The sequence below is a fragment of the Microtus pennsylvanicus genome, chromosome 4 (assembly GCF_037038515.1).
Source record: "Microtus pennsylvanicus isolate mMicPen1 chromosome 4, mMicPen1.hap1, whole genome shotgun sequence".
Classification (NCBI taxonomy): Eukaryota; Metazoa; Chordata; class Mammalia; order Rodentia; family Cricetidae; genus Microtus; species Microtus pennsylvanicus.
This window is the reverse complement of record NC_134582.1, coordinates 97,731,304-97,751,702: the sequence shown is the minus strand read 5'-3', so window position 1 is coordinate 97,751,702 and position 20,399 is coordinate 97,731,304. Positions and strand designations below refer to the sequence as shown.

The 20,399-nt window shown below is 42.5% G+C and overlaps 1 protein-coding gene across 1 annotated transcript; it reads left to right on the top strand.

Annotated features, from left to right (window-relative positions):
• Positions 1–4,552: 4,552 nt before the first annotated feature.
• LOC142848207 (serpin B9-like) lies at positions 4,553–15,377 on the top strand. Its single transcript, XM_075969945.1, has 7 exons — positions 4,553–4,705; positions 6,963–7,140; positions 8,265–8,402; positions 8,863–8,980; positions 10,999–11,141; positions 12,052–12,207; positions 13,646–15,377. Exons 2-7 carry the CDS (start codon positions 6,973–6,975, stop codon positions 14,048–14,050), a joined length of 1,128 nt encoding a protein of 375 aa, XP_075826060.1. The 5' UTR covers positions 4,553–4,705; positions 6,963–6,972; the 3' UTR covers positions 14,051–15,377.
• Positions 15,378–20,399: the final 5,022 nt, after the last annotated feature.

Sequence of the window (20,399 nt, the reverse complement as noted above, 5' to 3'; positions counted from 1 at the left end):
TGTGTGTGTGTGTGTGTGTAGCATGTATATATACACATGCTTGGGAATTTGTAATGTCAAGAGAAGTAGAATAAATATATAGTGATAGAAATCAAAATGTGTAAGAAATAGATTGAGAAGAAATAAGATGGAGAAGTAAAAAAAGAAGAAAGAGAACGTAGAGTAATTAGAACAATAATAATTCAGAACAGTATTGTAACAGAGAATTGGAATGAGAATTGAGACAGAGAATTAGAGCAAAGAAAATAAACAATTATGGCAAAATAATTATGGTAGAAGCAGTAGAATCAGGAGAAAAAATAAAGTGCACACGAATAGAAAGAATGTATATGAGAAAATTCTTTTTCTATAGTGTTCAGACTTTAGTTACTATGCTTATTGTGGCTTTTCTTTTTGAACCCTGAGTGAAGACGTTTAAGGCAGGCCATGAAAGTTTTCAATATTTTACTATGTAAGAAAGACATAATGGGGCTGGAGTGTTGGAGCCTGCCTCCTGGGTACCTGGCAGTGTGTGTGTGGGGGGGGGTGTAGAAATAGTATTGAGGAAATAGAAGATGAAACAAACTGAGTCCTTCATGAAAATCTTCCATATCTAGCCCCACAATGGATGCCACCTGTCAGAGCCGGTCAATGAGTTAATGGGTACCTGGAAAAAGGCACAAGGAGCAAGGATTGAGGAAATTGCAGATGGAAGAAGAAGAAACTGAGATAGAGACACAGGATAGATCTGGGAGGTCTGTTAGCCAACACCAAAAAGCCCAGAGTTTATTTCAGAACTTTCCTTTATTCAGATTAAGGGCTGAAGGCCAACAAAGAGCAGTCCAGTAACCACCCCCCTGCACTCTCCTTGGAGGAAGCACAAGCAGACTCACTACCTACCATGTGAGTCCTGGTAGCAGCAAGCAGTTTCTCTTTCTATCTGAATGTGCCTCCAGCTGGCATTCACCAACCTGTGTAATAGATCATGAGTTCTTTCCCATGGGTTTAATCAGAACTTTCTCACAGCTCTCAAGGAGACTGAATCAAGCCAGCTTGAACTCAAATGACTTATAAGTCAGAATAGATTCCAGATGGAAACTGAGCCACTTTTGGGCTTCACACACCAGCGGGATGGTTTAGAAGTTCAGGCAACTTGCTTTTCTAGCAGAGGACCCAAGTCAACATTCCACTATCCATTGGCTGCTCACAACCTTCTTGAATTCTAGTTTTACAGATGCTGATGCTCTCTTCAGCTTCAGTGGGCCCCTGTATGCTCGTGATGCACGCATCCATAACCAAACTCACATACATACAAATCAATTTTAAAATAAACTTTCAATAAAAAGTACTGTGATTGTTATTAGTGGTTGGATAGCACCTATTATTGCATCCTTTTATCATTTTATTGCATCTACTTTTATAAGAAAACCAATAGTATTGAGGGAGGAATTTAAGTGCCTGTCAGTGACATGCCATTGTCATTTTTCATCCCCTTTCAAACACATTGTATAACCATCAAGCAATCACTCTCCATCCTTCCTTTCTCTCTGTGTGTGTAACCACCTCTTCTCTCGGTGTCTGTATATTTACCTATTCTAGTCATTTTAAATAGACTTTCTCTTTTGCTTCTTGGTAATATCCTTACACATACATTAATTTTTTTTAATGAAGTCCCACTCATTTAATATTGTTTTTGTCACTCAGTCTATACCTGCCACAACTTAGAACCCTACTGCCAAATTTAAAGTCACAAAGAACTGCTTCTATCTTTTCCTCCAAGGATTTCCTGGCTTGTAACTAACCTATTTAGGTCACTGATGCAGTTTGAATTGAATTTTATATATGTTTAGAACTTTGATGATGGTGGGGATAGGCAGTTCCTGTAGTCTGGTAGCTTCCAAGTCCTAAGTGAAAGCAACACACAAAAACCTGAATTCAAATGATACTTTAGAATAAAAAATGATAGGGACTATGTGCCATCAAGTAGAAATTACAGTGAACATGATGCCAATGACTTGGATGGAGAAGATAAAGTAGATGGCAAGTTGTATTACTTTGGATCTCTGTTTTTAAAAGTGATCACTATGTTAAAGTACAAGACCATTTTCTAACAGGCTATACATAGAAAACAAAATGCTCAAAAGTGAGAACATTCAAGAACAGAAGCAAAAATATTGTAGACTTGTTAGAAAAAGAAGAGGAGGATGGCAGGGAAGACTATGGAGGAAGCAGAAGTAAGGAACAGGGAGAAGTATAATAGAAAGGATAATGTTGGATACCCCTCAGTATTGTGAATATGTTTCATTACCACTGATTAAGAAATAAGATGCTATGGACTATGGAATGGCAGAATAGAGCAAGGCAGGAATTCCACAAGAGATAGAGAAGAAAGGAAGGGAGAGTCAGGGAGATGCCCTGTAGCTGCCAAAGGAGACAGATGCAAGAACTTTACCTTTTAAGCCACATCCTTGTAGTGATACACATAAGTGGGTTAATTTAAGATATAAGGGTTAGTTGATAAGGAGCCTGAGCTAATAGGCCAAGCAGTGTTGTAATTAATACAGTTTCTGTGTGATTATTCCAGGTCTAGGTGGCCAGGAAATGAAGAAGCAGCCTCAGCATACAAAATGGGGTGATGTGGGATTTCCCTCTGTATGCTGTGAACATATTTTATTACATTTGGTTAATAAAGAAGCAGCTTTGGGCCTATGGCCAGGCAGAATAGAGCAAGGCAAGAATTCCAAGCAGAGATAAAGAAGAAAAGAAAGCAGAGTCAAGGAGAGGCCACATAGCTGCTAAAATAGGCAGACACCCCAGGACCTTACCAGTAAACCATGAGACTTGTGGTAAAATAAAAAATAAAAGAAATGGGTTAATTTAAGATGTAAGAGTTAGTTAACAAGAAGCCTGAGCTAATAAGTCAATCAATGTTTTAACTAATGTAATTTCTATGTTATTTCTCGGATCTGGGTGTCTGGAAAACAAATAAGCATTTGTTTTCCAGACACCCAGATCTCTGCCTACAGAAGGAGACACTGTGTCAGAAAATACAAGGATAAAGATAGACCGTAACTATGGGCCAACTGCTTCAATGATGTGGTATCAGAGCCAAAAGTGTCCCCAAGAACAATAAGTAAGACAGATGATCTCATTTTTGGTCAAAGCAGGGAACCTAGGACAGTTGAAATCTCCTTCAGGGCAGAGAACACAAGGTGACTGAGGAAGCAGATAGTGCAAGTAAATGACCTAACCCTTCCCTCAAGCAAGATGAGAAAGAAAGCCTCAAGCTGACAAACCTTCAGCTGCTGTCACTTCCTGCTGGGTCAGGGGTTAGAAGACAAGAGGTGCAAGTAGCCTCTGTGGAAACATGGAGCCAAGCCACAGAAAATGAGCGTCCTGGAGAAGCCAGTGGCACCAGGAACCTTCTGAGAAGAAGAGATTGGTGGAAAGCTAGTCATCAATAAGCCAGGAAGGAGAGCATGTGGAGAGGAAGGCTTTCTAGGCCGAGTGTGCCACAGGGAGTGGGGAATTGAGTGAGCTCTTGGGCTCAGCAAATAAAACCTTGAATCTTGGGGAGAACTAGATTGTGCTCCTGTAGATGGTGTGAGCTGATCATGTTTGTGTCTGTCAAGTCTTTAGTGGTCCTGTTTCCCAGCAAGGCATCTTCCTATGGTGAAGTTCTGTTTATGTGTCTTGGTCTCAGCTTCATTCATTGTAGTACTAATATCTTCTCCTTAAATAAATAAATAAAAAATTGAACCTCTATTAAATAAAAATGGAAAAGTGTGTGTGTGTGTGGGGGGGGGTCCTAGCAGTTTTGTAAGATGTAACTTTTGAGAGCCACCAAAGCCACGTGTGTAGCTACCACTAAGACACCAAAGCCACGCTCTCCCTTGAGACATCTGCATGCTTAGGTGTGTCTCACCTTACTAGGCCTCCTTTTGCGTATTACTTATGTTTAAATATATAGGTTTTTGCTTCTTAATAAATCCAGCTCTACTTCATACTAGCTCATCCTGAAGTCCCTTTTTGCAGCAGAGTCAAAAATTGTAGCTTCACCTGAGTTGAGGTCTCTGAAAAGAACTCAGTCCCTGCAGGAGGCCTTGTGTAGCATGAATGTGGCCCGTGCCCCAGTCCTTGATGCCTTGAACCCTTATGCTAAGCCTTGGAAAAATCAGGCTCATAAGAGGACCTCACAGGACCACACATTGCATTCACAAGAAATGCTTGTGACTGGGCAATACAGGACCACACATTTCGTTCACAAGAAATGCTTGTGACTGGGCAATATAGGCAGAAAAAGGACTGCTGTTTTTCTTCCAGAAAAGAAGGATGGGGGTGGAAAATAAATATTGGTAATAGGCACCCCACTCCCTGCTCAGCGCCCACCTCCCCTGCTCATGCCCCCTGCCCCAGGGAGCTGTTAAAATCCTGGTAAACCTCCTCCCCTTCCTCCTCCCCCAATCCCTCCCCTATCCCCTCCCTCCTCCTCCCCCTCCCCTCTCCCTTCTTCTCCTCTCCTACAAATACTTTCATTTTCATTTGCCTATCCTCTTCCCTGCAGAGGCCAGAGAAAGCAGCTGTTAGTCTCCAGGCCCTCAGCAGAGTTGGCCAGGCTGCTCAGCTAAACCAGCGGGACTTTCAGGCTGCAAAAGCTGCATTGAGAGGCCACGAAGGTGCTAAGTGAAGGCTCCTGTCTTAGGCTGGGACCCTGGGAACCACAGAGGTGAGCGAGGTTTACAAGGTCCAGATTGAGTTCAGGAGGGAAGCCCAGGATTGCAGAGTTAGAAAAAGAGTAAGCAGGTGGTATTTGTTACTCCCAAATCCGCGAAGTTCCCCCAAAAGCCAACAAGGAGACCGAGTCCCCATATGTGAAAGCAAAGAGCCTTTATTTTATGCAAGTTTTCAAACTCGGTCTCTCCGCGTGTCCGACGTATTGGAATAAACAGAGAGCCCCGATCTCATTTAGAGTTGGGTTTTTATAGTAGTAAAGGTGGGGATGAGGGGTTTCTGAGGTTCAGGACCCCTGACTGGCTGACATTTGTCTAGGGGTGTCCTTGTGAGTGTGTGCTGGCTGGTGATCCTATCTACAGCAGTTGGAATGTTAGGCATTTCCTTTGGATGGTCTGTTCTTGTGTGGTGCTCAAGTAATCTAGTTTATGGTCCTTCCTGAAACCAGGTATTGCTTCAGGGTGAACTGAGACTCGGGCCTCTATTAAACTTATTGATGGCTGAGTCCTACACTGGCAGGTGATAATGATTGGAAGTAAAGAACTTCCTTTGGGTGATCTGTTCATATTTAGCTTATCATGGCTGGCTCCTACAGCATTGATGGACATTTAAAAGGTGATCTTTAGAAAACCCGAGCTGGCCAATGGCAGCGAGGCTGGTTTTAGGGCTGGTGTCCTAGAGCTGCCTTGGCCTCTCCTCAACCATGGCTTCAGGGGTCAGCAGCATCCTTCTTTACTGGCCTCTTTCCTGCTTCCTTTCAGGTTCTACTACCCTAGACATTTGACTGCTGCTGCTCTCTCCTGGCGGATCTAAAACATGTGTCTGTCCTACTTCTGGGTCCTTTAAAATGAGCAGTCTCTAGAAGAAGTTGAACACTCCTCATTTCCACTTATAAAATACTTCACTCCGTGTTGATAAAGCCCCCTTTATCCAGAGCCACCTTTATCCAGAGCATGCTTCCAGGTGCTGAAAATCAGGGTGCCAAACATCTCTCCGCCCTTGAGAGAGCTCTGGGTGTGGTGGAGACCACAGTCAGTAAGACACAGAGTGCACTTGGGAGGGGTGAAAGGACTGGGCTGGAGCCGCTGCCCTAGCTGAGCAGAGCAGAGGCCCTGAGGTTGTCCTGTCCCAGTGAGGGAGGGAAGGGGTGAGTAGTTTGAACTCAGTGACAGTTGCCGGGTAGATGACCTTCTAGATGGAATAAACAGTTCTTCAAGACTAGAAACAACTTGAAAAGACATCAGGATAGGCAGGCGTATAGTGGTCACAAGCAATTTAGATGAGAGGACCCTCCAGAAGGGAAGTCATTGAAATAAAGCAGCCCTACCTTTCCTGAAGGGAGTTAAGGGGAGGAGTCACAGGATCTAGGCACAGTCCCAGGATGCTGTGTCCTTCTGTCTGGGGAGTAGGAAGAAGTATGGGTTGTGCTGTTCTGAGACTCCCTGTGCTATTTGATCTGCATTTAAGCACAGTAGAAAAAAATGCTGGACCTCACTAAGGTCATATGACAGCGAGAGCACAGCCATTGGATGTACAGAAACTCAGATTGGGGTTATTGTGCCTGGGGCAGTGAGATAGTCTGAGCCAAACTGTGTATTCACCTGGGAGAGAGGCAAGCTTTACAGAGAACAGCCTAGGAGCCACCCCCGGATCTAAGGCCACCCGAGCAGTCACTGCAGGTGGACACCTCCTGCTGCACAGCAGAGCTAATGACACCAGCCTGTCTTAGTGTGTCCTTCAGCCTCCCGGTGTCTTTCCTGGAGCAACTGTAAATGCAGAGGCACTGTCTAGTGCACACCCGGACATCTCAGAGTCTTCGCAGGCAGACACAGAACACAGCTTTGCTGAAGTCAGTCCAGAGGACCTGGATGCTCATGGCTGTCTTCTTCTTCCCTTCCACTACTCTTCCTCCTCCTCTTTAGCCTCAACTCCACCATCTTCAGAGAGAGGATCTGGACTGTATGGAAGGAGACTAGAGTCCCTCTCTCTCAGCTGTGTCCTGTGCGTGCAGTCCTGATCTGACCTTCTACCTACACATATGGGACAGATGCTAGTTTGGTCTGCTGCCGTGACCACACCTAGATAATAACCTTAAAATTGGAAGGACTGTGACTGAGAAAGAATTTGTAAAATCCAATTTTAAGTACTTAGGAATTTTGAAATGAGAACCAAGAGTAGAGTCCCAGATTTCCCCGAGTCAGATCAGTGAACCTCCAGCGCTGTACTGAGTACCATTTCTCCTTTGCCTCCAGACTCTGCATCATGAACACTCTGTCTGAAGCAAACGGCACCTTTGCCATCCACCTTTTAAAGATCCTTTGTCAAAACAACCCTTTGAAAAATGTATGTTACTCTCCTGTGAGCGTCTCCTCTGTTCTAGCTATGGTCCTCTTGGGGGCGAAGGGAGACACCGCAGTCCAGATGTCTCAGGTAAGTTCCCTGTCACCTGACACCTGTTTCACTTGCCTAAGAGTTGCTGAGAAGGGAGGGTCAGCCTATGCACACCCTGTTTCATGGGGCAGGGGCTAAAGAGGATGGGACAATGAGTTTCCCTCAGTAATAACTTAAAGAAACTCTCAAAATTTTGTCCAGACTTCACTTAGAAAATGGGGTGTAAATAATTTCATGCTAGACCTGGTGACCTTTAATTCTAACTACTAAGGAGACTGAAACAGGAGGATGCAAGTTCAAGACTAGCGTGGGCAACTTAGTTTCAAATAAGAAAGAGTTTTTTAAAAAGTGGGGGCAGCCCCAAGTACAGCGATGGGAAAAAAAGGAGGAGATTATTTGAAACATAGGTTGCTAAGATCTATTTTTAGAGCAGCAGACTTTGTAATTATTCATTGGCCAAGAAAGGTTAATTCCTCTCTTAACTGTGTCCAACCTGCCTTGCATCAGCTGAGATACTGACTGGGCAAATGTGTGTGGCTGGTCCTCATCCTGACCAGGCACTGCGTTGGTCACTTTATGAAGCATCCTATAAGCATTGCAGGTGATGAAGGATGGGTCTCTGACCTCAGGGGTTCCAGGGCAGGCAGGAGGTATTGGCCTGAGGAAAAGCCCTCTGCTTCACTGTCACAGCGGGAAGCAGTCACTGTTGCTCTGAGGTTTGCCAGATTTTTCTTTCCCATGAAGAGCCTTTCAGGTATAACTGCTCATTTTTATCATTTCCAAATGTAGTGAGGGCATGAGGACATAGAGGGGTCTTCTTCATAATTATTCTCTCTAGTCTTTTAACAAACACAGAGAGATTGTGCATGCATATAGCAGGTATACGAGTGCAAGTGTGTGTATGCACGTGTGTGTATGTGTGTTTACATGCCCATGTGTGCTTCTTTAGGCAGAGGACAGGAGTAAATGCAGGTGTCTTCTTACTCCAGCGCTGGGATTACAGCCATACACTATGGAACCCATCTTTTTATGTGCATAGTGAGATCCAGCTCAGAGCCTCATGTACTTCGCCCCCTGAGCCATCCCTTCAGCTTGCAAGCTCCTCTTTGCTACCAAAATGTTTCACCACTGCGCTCATAATGTTTCATTCTTTTCCTTCGCAGGCACTTGGTTTAAACACAGAGAAAGACATTCATCAAGGCTTCCAGGAGCTTCTCAGTAATCTGAACGAGCCCAGCAGAAAGTACTTGCTTAGAACGGCCAATAGGTTCTTTGCAGAGAATACCTGTAAAATCCTCCCAGTAAGTTCTGTCAGTAGAAGGATATCAATTGTATTTAAAATACTTGTTGATGTAGATCCCAGGAGAAGGAACCTAGAGAACTTGAGGAAATTAAGGATCAAGTTCTAGTCAGTGTGATGACCCACATCTAAATACCTGAGACAGGAGGATCACAAGTTTTAGGCCAGCCTTGGCCAAATAGTGAAACTCAACTACTCAACTCCTTAAACTTTCCCCGAAAGACCACAATTCTATAATGATACTTTAAAGTATTTCAAATTTGACTACTTGTTATTTTTATTCAATTATGTCTGGTTATTGCCATGTACGAAGACTTAGATATTTGCTGCTTAAAGTGACATCTATACTCACTTAAGTTTTTTCTTGTATTGTTTTGTTTTTGACATATTATCAGAGGGTTTGGAAGCTTGCCGACACTTTATTTTCCAATGTTAATTTTCTGAACATTTTCTCTCCAAAGACCTATAAGGAGTCCTGTCTTCAGTTCTATCACTCGGAGCTGGAGCAGCTGTCCTTTGCCAAAGATCCAGAGGAGTCCAGGAAGCACATAAACACGTGGGTCTCCAAACAGACTGAAGGTCAGAATTTCAAGTTATTTCACACCCCACAATTTTCTCCTTTCCATCCACCCCTTCCTCTTCTTCCTTCCCTGTTCTTGCTCTTAACTTCCCTTCTCCCCCATGGACTAATTGCATGTTATTTCAGGGAGTCAAAGGGATGCAGACTAACATCATTATATGTGGTATAATTCATGGAGGTTTTATTCGGAAACTTAGATTTGAACAATAGAGATATTCGTATATTTCTTCAAGACAGGGCGATGATACAAATGTCACGAGAACTCATGGGCCTGATTTCCAGTCTAACAGCTTAGATTAGAAGATGGGGTGGTCTGCAGTGTTGGCAGGTCAGATGACTCCACCGTGGAGATTCATGTGGAGGCCATCCTCATAATTCTTCCATGGGCTCCTTCTTCCTACGCTCTGTGTTGCCCTGGCCCCCACTATCATTATGTAGAAGAGGATTTCTGTTTCTGATTCCACCCTTCCTGCCTCAGATCCCTCGCTTACATTTGGTAAAACTAAACTTGATTTCCTCTCAGGGCCGCTCAGTTCCATTGATTGGCCTACAAGAACCTCCCATTTGAGGTTGAACCCTATTTATTTTTATTTCAGAGATGATATGTTCCAGCATTAGTCTTTGAAATCATTGAAATCACTATCTGATAGTTGAACCCTTCAGATGCTTATGTACCACTGGATACATTCCTATTTCTACTAACAGAAAGTATAAAATGAGATTTTTTTTTCTTTGATTTTCAAGACAGGGTTTCTCAGTAGCTTTTTGGTTCCTGTCCTGGAACTAGCTCTACTAGACCAGGCTGGCCTCAAACTCACAGAGATCCGCCTGCCTCTGCCTCCCGAGTGCTGGGATTAAGGGCGTGTGCCACCACCGCCCAGCTAGATTTTTTTAAAATAAAGACTCAGCAATTATTTGACAATTCTTGTTGTAGTCTTTACCTCTTGTGCACTCTTGACATTGTAAGTTAGCGAGGATTTTCTTCTCTACTGAAAGGATGCTCCTTAAGACAGAAGAAGGGAATCTGTCCTCCGACCTGCATCATCTCCCCTAGGATGGACGGCACTCCAAAGTATATGATAACAATACCTCCTCCACAAACTACCTTTTGTCCTTGAGTCTCTGATGTGTTGTGCTATGCTAGAACTGGGCATGACCATGGAGCGTTAGATGAGATACTGTATCTAACATTAGTCAGATTATTCTAGGGGAATAGAATGAATACATATTACTAAGGGGATTTAGTAGATTGGCATATACAATACAGACTGTATAGTCTAACAATGGCCATCTGCATGTAGAGGCCGAGAATCTGGTAGCTGCTCCGTCCTTGGGATTGGAGACCTCAGCAGTCTCAGCCTGGAATGGAAAGCCTAGAGGATTGCAGAGAGGCACTAGTCTTGGTCCACATGAAGACCAAAGCTACTGGGCTCCAGTGTCAGCTGAAAATGGCAGGTGCAGAGGTGTGAACAGTGCAGACGCACTCAGCAGCGAGGGCTGAAGGCACGCAGGCAAAAGCAGTGCTGCTTCTCCCTCATGGCTTTAGTCGGGGCAGCACAGGAAGGCATTGCCCACTCCATTACTTTCTGGGAGACATCTTTCTAGGAGATGTCCTTGTCGACCTGCCCAGAGACATGTCTCTTAGTTGACTCCAGACCCAATCAAGTCGTCAGCTGACACTGGCACCCAGGGGGAGCCCTGGTCCCCTGAGATCCCTTCCACATCTCCTGCTTCTTTGTTCTCCAGCCTGAAGTGCCTTTCTCTGCTTTTCCCAAACCTGCTTTCCTTGAGGGACTTGGAAGTCCTTCAGCACCCTCACCTGGGTCATGTGACTCCCATGGCCATGACGTCAAGTCAAACATGGGTGTTGATATGTTGTTTTGGCTTATTTGTTTCATGCTCATCCACATTCAGCAAATTTGAAAGCATGATGCTCGAATCTGCCCAGATATCACATCAGCTTATTTCTCACACATATATAAAATGAACCTGAATGAAGTCTCTGCTTTCTCAAAAGGGAAAATTCCAGAGTTGCTGTCAGGAGGCTCAGTTAATTCAATGACCAAGCTGGTTCTTGTCAACGCATTATACTTCAAAGGAAAGTGGGATCAAAAGTTTAACAAAGAAGACACAATAGAAGTGCCCTTTAAAATTAACAAGGTAAGGAGCAGGATAAAAATTCATGCCACTGACGAAGAACCTGCATGGTAATGTGTAACCGTGAATGTGTAGCTTTGGGACTCAGTGGCAGAGACTGCATGTCCTGTGGGCTGCTGGCTCGATCCTCAGTCCAGAAAGAAAGAGCATAGGAAAGCACAGAAAATGTTTGAAACTGAAAGAAATGCTAGCTCCATTGAAAAATGATAAGAATAAAGAATATTTAATACTTGTGTTATTTTACATTGTTTCTGGCTCTTACGTATTCTGATAAATCCTCATAAAATCATTGCTTCTAACTCACTCTAGAAACTAAATTTTCCTGTAAGTTCAAGAAAACAGAAACTTATGTGTTAAGGTACAATAATGCATGTATGGATCATGAGGTAGAGTAGAAAAGAATATACAAACATTTATGTAATAGAGTAATTTTTAATTAAAATGTTCGTTTTAAATTATTGGTCAATTTATCATTATTTAACACTATAGCATTTTAATATTGAAATTGAGTGATTAAGATTTCCATTTTAATTAGAGTATAATTTGAATTAAAGTAGATATTAGAATACTTTTCCCAATCCCTATAAAATATAATTTAATGCCATTTGAAGTGTTATGAATGTTAACCTGAGAGCTGTAAGAGCAAAATGAACCCTTTCTTCCTCGTGTTGTTTTGGTCAAGGTGTTTTATCACCACTGTAGAATCCTATCTGCAATAGTCCTCTATCTGCTTACACTCGATTTCTTAAATAAACCAGGAAGAGGCTGGCAGACATTGACTAAGTGTTCACTGGACTATGAATAATGTTTTCATTGTGGTGCTGAGAACACTGCTGACATTAACTTCAGCTCATCTGGAAACCTTCTGACCCCTCTAAACAACATCTTTTATGCTTTGGATTCTTCTGTACAGAATGAAGAAAGACCAGTGCAGATGATGTATCAGAAAGGCACATTTAAATGCGCCCTCGTGAAGGAAGTACAGGCACAGGTGCTGGAGATGCCCTATGAGGGCCTGGAGCTGAGCTTGTTGGTCCTGCTCCCGGATGATGGTGTGGACCTCAGCCAGGTGAGGCAGGAGAATCCTTAGCAGTAACCACTCTAAATGTCTCCTAGAAGAATCCAGGACCGCCATTATCCTTCCTTATTAGAACAGAACTCATTGTTTTTACCTTTCCAACTGCTATTTGAGCAAGTGGTATTCCCAGACTAAGCCTCAAGCTGTGTGCAGGTTCTATGTTTGGGGACCGCCCCCCATTGTGGGCAGTGTGACCTTGTCATATGACATAACTTCATCACTAGAACAGAAGATGGTACCTGATAGGATGAAATGGGGGCAACTCGAGCAAGAAACTTAACACAGTGCTTAGAAAATAGTCCCTCTCTGTAAATAGAATGGTATGGTGGTCTATGCCAGTGTTTTAATGTCTGAGAACGTAAAACAGACAGAAAAAGTATTGCAGTTCACCGAAGATAGAGGACGAGGAGAGGTGCCAGCTGGGCAGGACAGAGTCAGGCACACCATAATGGCGCATCTTGGTCTTCCTTGCAGCAGGATACCCCACAGTCTGTCATCCATCCTCTGAAAGGAGGGCAGAGCAGTGTGCATGACCCAAGGGGTCTTTGTAAGCAGAACAGCTCCCTTGGCTCTTCTCATCCAGCTCCCTAGCTGTGGCATTGCTTCTCTGGTGTTAGTTAGTTTTCCATCACTGACAAAAATGCCTGACATGAATAACCTAGGAGAGGAAGCATTTATTCAGGCTCACAGATTCAGAGGACCATTTTAAGTTACCTGGCACATTCTTGGTTTCCACAGTAACAGGTGCATGTGGCAGAGATTTCAGACCTTTTAGTGAACAGGAAGCGGAGAAAGGAGAAGAGATATGGACTGAGGACCAAGGATGACCTTCATGGGCACACTTCCAGTAACTACTTCCTTCAGTCAGCTAGAGCCCTCATGCATACATAATAGAATCCTCCGAAAATGTTGTTACCAGCTTCAGAATAAGAATTCACTATGTGAGCCTTTAGATGGAATATCTCATTAAAGCCACAACAGTTCACAAAATACATAGCATCTCAACCTGGATAGACCTTCCTTCTGGTGTGGCTCACACCAAAAGTCTTTTTTAATTTTATTTTATAATTTTTGTTTTAGCATCTGTGGTTTATTGCCTTCACAACTAGGTCTAGATCAAGAGAACAAAAGCAAACACAACTTAAACCATGAACACCTAGACACAGACGCCTGTCAGAATAAAAGATATCTTGGAAGGGATTTAGGAGAGGATAGCCAAGTCTTCCTACCTCTGGGCTGTTGGCCACCATGCCCACCAGGGAAGTCACGCGCAAACTAGCTAGATAGTTGGACACTCACACTGTCTGGCCCTGTGAATAGGCAGTGCCCCAAGTAGGATGATAGAGGGTTCTGTGAGCAAGAAGTTATTATGAACCTCTGGGTAAGACCTCAACTGTGAATCTGACAGTCTCTAATTCTATTTTATCAGGTGGAAAGCGGTCTCACTTTTGAGAAGTTAATGGCCTGGACCGAACCAGGCTTTATGAAAAGCACTTATATTAAGGTTTTCCTTCCAAAATTTAAACTGCAAGAGGATTATGACATGGAGTCTGTGTGTCAGCACCTGGGAATGGTGGATGTCTTCCAAGGCAGCAAGGCTGATTTATCAGGAATGTCTCCAGAGAGAGACCTGTGTGTGTCCAAGTGTGTTCACAAGTGTGTTATGGAGGTCAATGAAGAAGGCGCCGAGGCTGCAGCAGCTTCTTCAATGATGGTTCGAGGTTGCGGCGGCGCCGTTGATCCAACGTTCCGTGCAGACCACCCCTTCCTTTTCTTCATCAGGCACAACAAAACCAATAGCCTCCTGTTCTGTGGCAGGTTCTCCTCTCCATAGAGGCCCAGGTACCATCTGGGGGAACAATTATCTCTTCAGTATCTTCACCGCTCTTACAGCTGTGAGGATGATGTATGAGGGACACCAAGTCCCAAGATGAGGGCACTTTCCTCCCCTGCCAGTCTCATCTTACAATGACAGCATTAGTCTCCCCCTCTCCCGACTTTCATCTGTGCCCTTTGTGGAGTCACAGGACTATGGAGTGCTTTGGTTTTTGTTATGGGAACAACAAAGAAGGCAAACTAATCCCACAAGATAGCCTATAAAGTTCTCTAAGGTTACCCTAAACAAACACCGCCACTTTCTGCAAGACAAGCCATGCCAACTATATAAGCTGTGCTTTCCTGGCTCCTCACCTCTTGCCATCGCTTGCCTTAACCTGCTTGCATCCTAGTAAATGCTTCTGTGGATGATGACGGCTACTGCAGTTTTCCTAGTGAGTGGTCCTTAATGCACATTGTAACTTTAGTTGCTTTGCTGTTTGCTGCTCACCAGGTCTATGCCCACCACTGTGTTAGGCTTGGGGGTGTGTGCAGACAGTGTGGTCCTCAATTGATAACCTTGAATATCTGCTTTCAACTTATCTATCTAGCTGTCATGACAGCTAGCTTGAACTACTACATGTTCCCTTGCAGAAGTCATGCTTCTGTAGACTATTGTCTTTCTCCCTCACTATCTATTATAGTTAAATTCTATGAAGTCCTTAAATGCTATTTCAAAATAAAATTATTTTTCTCACCAACCATGTATGCATTTTGAACATTAATTGGACCACTTAGAGTTTTTGCTTTATCTGTGAGCTTTCTGCATCTTAGAAAACCTCCCAGCTAGAAGCTATAGTCACCAAGGGCCAGGATTATCTCTTACTCTGCTGTATAGCCACTTACAGGCAGTTATAAGTGATTTCACTGTGTGTAATAATGCCATGTGGGACTGGAGAGCTGGCTCAGATGTTTTGGCTTCTACTGGCTCCTGTATGCATATAGTGCATGTATCCTTACTCAGACTCCTGGATCCTGTATACATATAGTACAGAGTCCTGGATCCTGTATACATGTAGTACATGATCTTCAGTCAGACTCGTGGAACCTGTATGCATATAGTGTATGTATCTTCACTCAGACTCTTGAATCCTGTATACATATAGTGCATGTATCCTTACTCAGACTCCTGGATCCTGTATACATATAGTGCAGACTCCCGGATCCTGTATACATATAGTGTATGTAACTTCACTCAGACTCCTGGGTCCTGTATGCATATAGTGCATTTATCCTCACTCAGACTCATACACAGACAAGTAATCTTAAAAATAAAGAAAATTTTTAAACAAAAGTGCCATAAGTTTTATTAATGGTTGGATAATATCTACTACTATGACTCTTTATGTTTATTGCGGTTATTCTTGTAACAAAATCAGCACTTTATGGGTAAGCATCCATGTCTGTCAGTGACATTCTATTATCATATTGTCATCCCCTTTCAAACACACTGTGTCACCATCAAGAAATTCCTTCCCATTCTTCCTTCTTCTGTCCATGTAACCATCAAACTCCCCGAGTCTGTAGGTTTACTGACTTTGAAATTTTATATAGATTGTGTCTTTGTTTTCTTCATAGTGCTCTGGATGCCCACAGATTTCTTTTTTCAGTGAAGTTCCACTCATTTCCTACTGTTTTTGTCACTCAGTCTCTCTGTGCCTCAGCTAAGAATCCCACAGCCAAACTCAAGGTTTCAAAGACCTGCCCCTCTTTCCCTCCAAGGCTTTCATGGCTTGTGCCTTTATATTTAGATCACTGATCCAGTTTGAATTAAATTTTATAAAGGTTGTGAAGTAAGAGCCCAATGTGATTCTTTTGTATATGAACATCAGGTTGTCCCAGGACTTGTGATTGTTTTTGAGTTGAAGAAAAAGTATTGATGACCAAGGAAAAGAAAAAGTAATGCTTCAAGTCATGGGGTAGGGTAGAAGTTCGTCATTTACTTATATTGAACAACACTGTAAGACTGAAAAAAATATCGGAAATCAGTAGGACACGAACAGGGACAGATAAAAATTTCTGCAAGTTGACTCAGTAGCTGAAGGTGCTTGCTGCCATGCCTGACTGTTGAGTGATTGCTGGAATGCTCATGGAGGAAGAAGAGAACTGATTCCAGCAGGCTGACCTCTAACCTCACTGTGAGCACCACAGCTTGTACACACACACACACACAAATAATTACGGTAAGTCAGATAAAATGAATCAGTAAGTTCATAATCAGAAAAATACACATAAAGCATCATCAGTTTCCTGTCATGAAGTTAATCTTACCAGAAGCCGGAAAGTAGGGTCATAGAGGCCCATGGGATCATGAAAGTGGTAAGGCTAACCCACGACATACTCTGGCACTATCCTCAGTCAGCATGTGTCATGGGTTCCAGAAGATTCACTCTAGGACATATCCCAGTCATGTCTCACACAAGTCCATGAAAGGACAGTGAGTTAGTTGGATGTTCTCTGTTACCACATTTGTAGCAGCAAATAATGGACCCAGGTGTGCAACAAACACAGTCGATACAGAAAGATGTACACTAAATACTGAATAGGTGCCGGAAAATTGTTCTGATTGAATCACTGCTGAGTTCTTCCGGACCCTCAAAGAACTGGAACACCAATGTTCCTCAAACTATTATGTAAATAAAAAAAAAGGAAGGAACTCTACCAAGCTTTTACTCAGCGCTAGCATTATCTTGATACCAAAATGAGATCAAGAGAGAAAACAGATATAAAAAAGCAAATTATGGACAAATCTCCCTTTACATAGGTGAACGCAGATGCAAAGAAAAACAAAACAAAAAACAAACCATACAACAAAAACCTGAACAAAATCCTTGCAATCAGGAAATATGAAGAAGACCATTTATAGGATTAGCAGGTTTGTTCCAGAGATTGGTGATGGTATGCTGATTAGTTTGCATCAACTTGACAGAAACCAGAATCACCCAGGAAGAGGGACCCTCAGTTGAAGAATTACCCCCATCAGATAGGCCTGTGAGCTTCTCTGTTGGACATTTTCCCTTTTTAAAATCGTATTTATTGAGTTATTGAGCTGTATATATTTCTGTCCACTCCCCTCAGTGTCTAGCCTCTCCCATGATCCCCACGATCCCAATTTACTCAGGAGATCTTGTCTTTTTCTACCCTCAACGTATATTAGATCCATGTATGTCTCTCTTAGGGTCCTCTTTGTTGTCTAGGTTCTCTGGGATTGTGAATTGTGGGATGGTTTTTCTTTGCTTTCTGTCTGAAAGTCACTTATGAGTGAGTACATATGATATTTGTCTTTCTGGGTCTGGGTTACCTCACTTAATATGATGCTTTCTAGATATATCCATTTGCCCGCAAATTTCAAGATGTCATTTTTTTTTCCACTATGTAGTACTCCAATGTGTAAATGTACCAATTTTCCTTATCCATTCTTCAGTTGAGGGGCACTTAAGTTGTTTCCAGGCTCTGGCTATGACAAATAATGCTGCTATGAATATAGTTGAGCACATGTCCTTGTGGTATGATTGAGCATGCTTTGGGTATACACCCAAAAGTGGTATTGTTGGGTTTTGAGGTGGGTTGTTTCCCGATTTTCTGAGAAATTACCATAGTTATATCTGAAGTGGTTGTGCCAGTTTTCACTCCCACCAGGAATGGAGGAGTGTCCCTTTTACCTCTACGGGACATTTTCTTAATTAAAAATTGATGTGGGAAAGCCCAGAGCACTAGGGGACATGCTATCCCTGACAATGTGGTCCTGGATTGTATAAGAAAGCAGGCTTAGTCAGGTATGGGTAGCAAGCCAGTGAGAAGCTTGGCCAGTCGTGGGGAACCAGCCAGTGAACAGTGTCCCCCATTGTTTCTGCTTCAGTTCCTGTCAGAAGAAACTGCTTTGAGCTCCAGCTCTGGCTTCTCTTATGATGTAACCATGTAACCTATGAACTTAAATAAGTTCTTTCCCCCAAATTGCTTGTGGTCAGTGCTTTATCAAAGCGACAGAGAGCAAGCTAGAGCAGGTAGTTCAATACATTCAAATCAACAGTTATAATCCATGACATAAATGGACCCAGGGACACAATCATGTGATCATCCGGATAAATACAGAAAAGGCTCTTGACAAAAACCTATATCCCTTCATGATAAAAGTCCTGAAGAAACACGAAATAAAGGAAACATATCAGAATATAATAAAGCCTATATCTGCTGGACATGTAGCTAGTATTATGCTTCAGAATATTAATAATAGTATAGGAAAAAGTATTTGTACTCAAATCAGGAAAATGATGAAGGTGTCCACTTGCTGCATCATGCCAATGCAGTGTTGACAATACTAATAAAGCAATAGAAGACAGTCAAATAGAAAGGCCATAAATAGGAAAGGAAGAAGTTAAAGTATTATTATTTGCAGATGAAATGATTCTGTGTGAAAGAGATCCTAAAGAATCCACTAGAATGTTCTTTTTTAAACTTGTTCATTGTTTGTAGGTGCATGAGTGTTTTACCTGCATGTATGTATTTGCACCAAGTATATGCCTGGTGGATTCCCTGGGACTGCAGTTACAGACAGTTATGAGCTACCATGTGGGTGATAGAAATCAAACCTGGGTCCTCTAGAAGAGTATCCAGCATTCTTAATCATTGAGCAATCTCTTCGGGCCCCCAGAAAATTCCTAGAGCCTGTGCATACTTTAAACAAAGTGGCAGATTAAGAAATTAACATAGAAAATCAGCATCATAATAAACATGCTGAGGGAAAAACCAAGCAAAGGATCCCATTCAAAACAGCCTAAGAAAATGACTCTGAATAAGCCCAACGGAAGACCTCAACAACCTCTGTAATGAAACCTTTAAAATACTCAAAAGGGAAACTGAAGAAGACACTAGAAGATGTCTAGTACTCTTTCAGGCTCTTTGGAAGCATCTACAGTGTGAAATGTTCATCTCCTATAGGCTTTATTATGTCCAGATAGGTTTCTTTTATTTTGTGTTTCTTCGGGACTTCTTCATGTAGAAAGGAGACAGCGGATCCTTTTCTTTGACCTTACACAAAAATTAACTCCAAATAGGCCTTAGTGTAAGACCTAATTCTCTGAAACTTCTGGAAAAGAAAGTGAAGAATGCCTTAAGAATGGGAGGCAGAGCATTAATACCCAGAATAAAGAACTCAAAAGCTAAACAAGAAAAGAATTCTTTAAAAATGAACTAAAGGGCTGAACATGAGTTTTCAAGAAAGTCAGATGAGCAGTCAGTGAATACATCTGGAGGTTTTAAACATACTTGGATAGCAGGGAAATGCAGCTAAAACTACTTTGAAATTCCTTATCAGTATGACCGCCATGAATAAAACCAATGCCAACAAGTACTGGTGAGGATGGGGAAAGAAGAGCCCATATGCTCTCACTGTTTGTGTGATTAGAGCAGCCACTAAAAAAATCAGCACAGAGCTTCCTCAAAGAGCTAAACAGAGCGACCATGCAACTCCTGGGCCTATTCCTACAGGACTCTATGTATTCATAATATCAAGGAAATGGAATCGGCCTGGATGACCATCGAGAGATAGGTTGCCAGAACTATGAAATTCCCAGTTCCTCTTGTGTCACTTTCGATGGCAGTGCTCTGGTACAGAGGCCACACTACCACTGACATAGAAGTTGAGAGTCACAATCATTCCCCTAGGGTTTTCGGTGTAAACAAATAGCCAAACACCAGAGCCTGGCTTCCCTTTGGTGGTGTGTGAAAATCCTGAATCAAGTTCATGTTTCAGTGAGTTGAACTTTCTACCTCCTCCTTCTTGTTTTCAGTAACATCTGCTTCCTTTTTTTTTTTTTTCATGATATGTCTTCTTCTTTTAACATGCAGTTTTTCTTTCATCTTTAATAAATGGTAAATTTTTAGTCTTTCTTTTCATTTTTAATTGTTTTCTTTTTTATTGTGCTATATATTTTTCTCTGCTCCCCTCCCTTCCTCCCTGTACCCCTCTACCCTGTCCTATGCTTCCTTTTAAATGAGCACTCCAACCCAGATCACTTGTCAAGGGGCTCAGGTTTCAGGTCCCGACTCAGGAGACTTCCTTGGCACTGGGCCCATGTATCCCCCTGGAAAATGCTGCCTTCTTGCCACTTGCTCATGAAGATTAGGAGTAGTTTGCTTTAAAACGGAAACAATAAACCACAAAGCACATTAACATTTTAGGGAGCATATTTGAACCTTCATGAACTGGGTTCACTTGGAGAGACTGATGGGAAATATAGAAAGTGTATGCAGAATCCAAATTTTTTTTAAAAAAAATTTGTTTCCCGGGGTTAGAGAGGAAAGTTCTA

What these genes read in the sequence shown, in the direction of transcription:
- LOC142848207 (XM_075969945.1), top strand. Translation starts at nt 6,973, where the DNA reads ATGAACACTCTGTCTGAAGCAAACGGCACCTTTGCCATCCACCTTTTA. An exon ending in CCGCAGTCCAGATGTCTCAG is followed by an intron (nt 7,141 to 8,264) that starts GTAAGTTCCCTG and finishes TTTCCTTCGCAG; the next exon opens with GCACTTGGTTTAAACACAGA. An exon ending in ATACCTGTAAAATCCTCCCA is followed by an intron (nt 8,403 to 8,862) that starts GTAAGTTCTGTC and finishes TTCTCTCCAAAG; the next exon opens with ACCTATAAGGAGTCCTGTCT.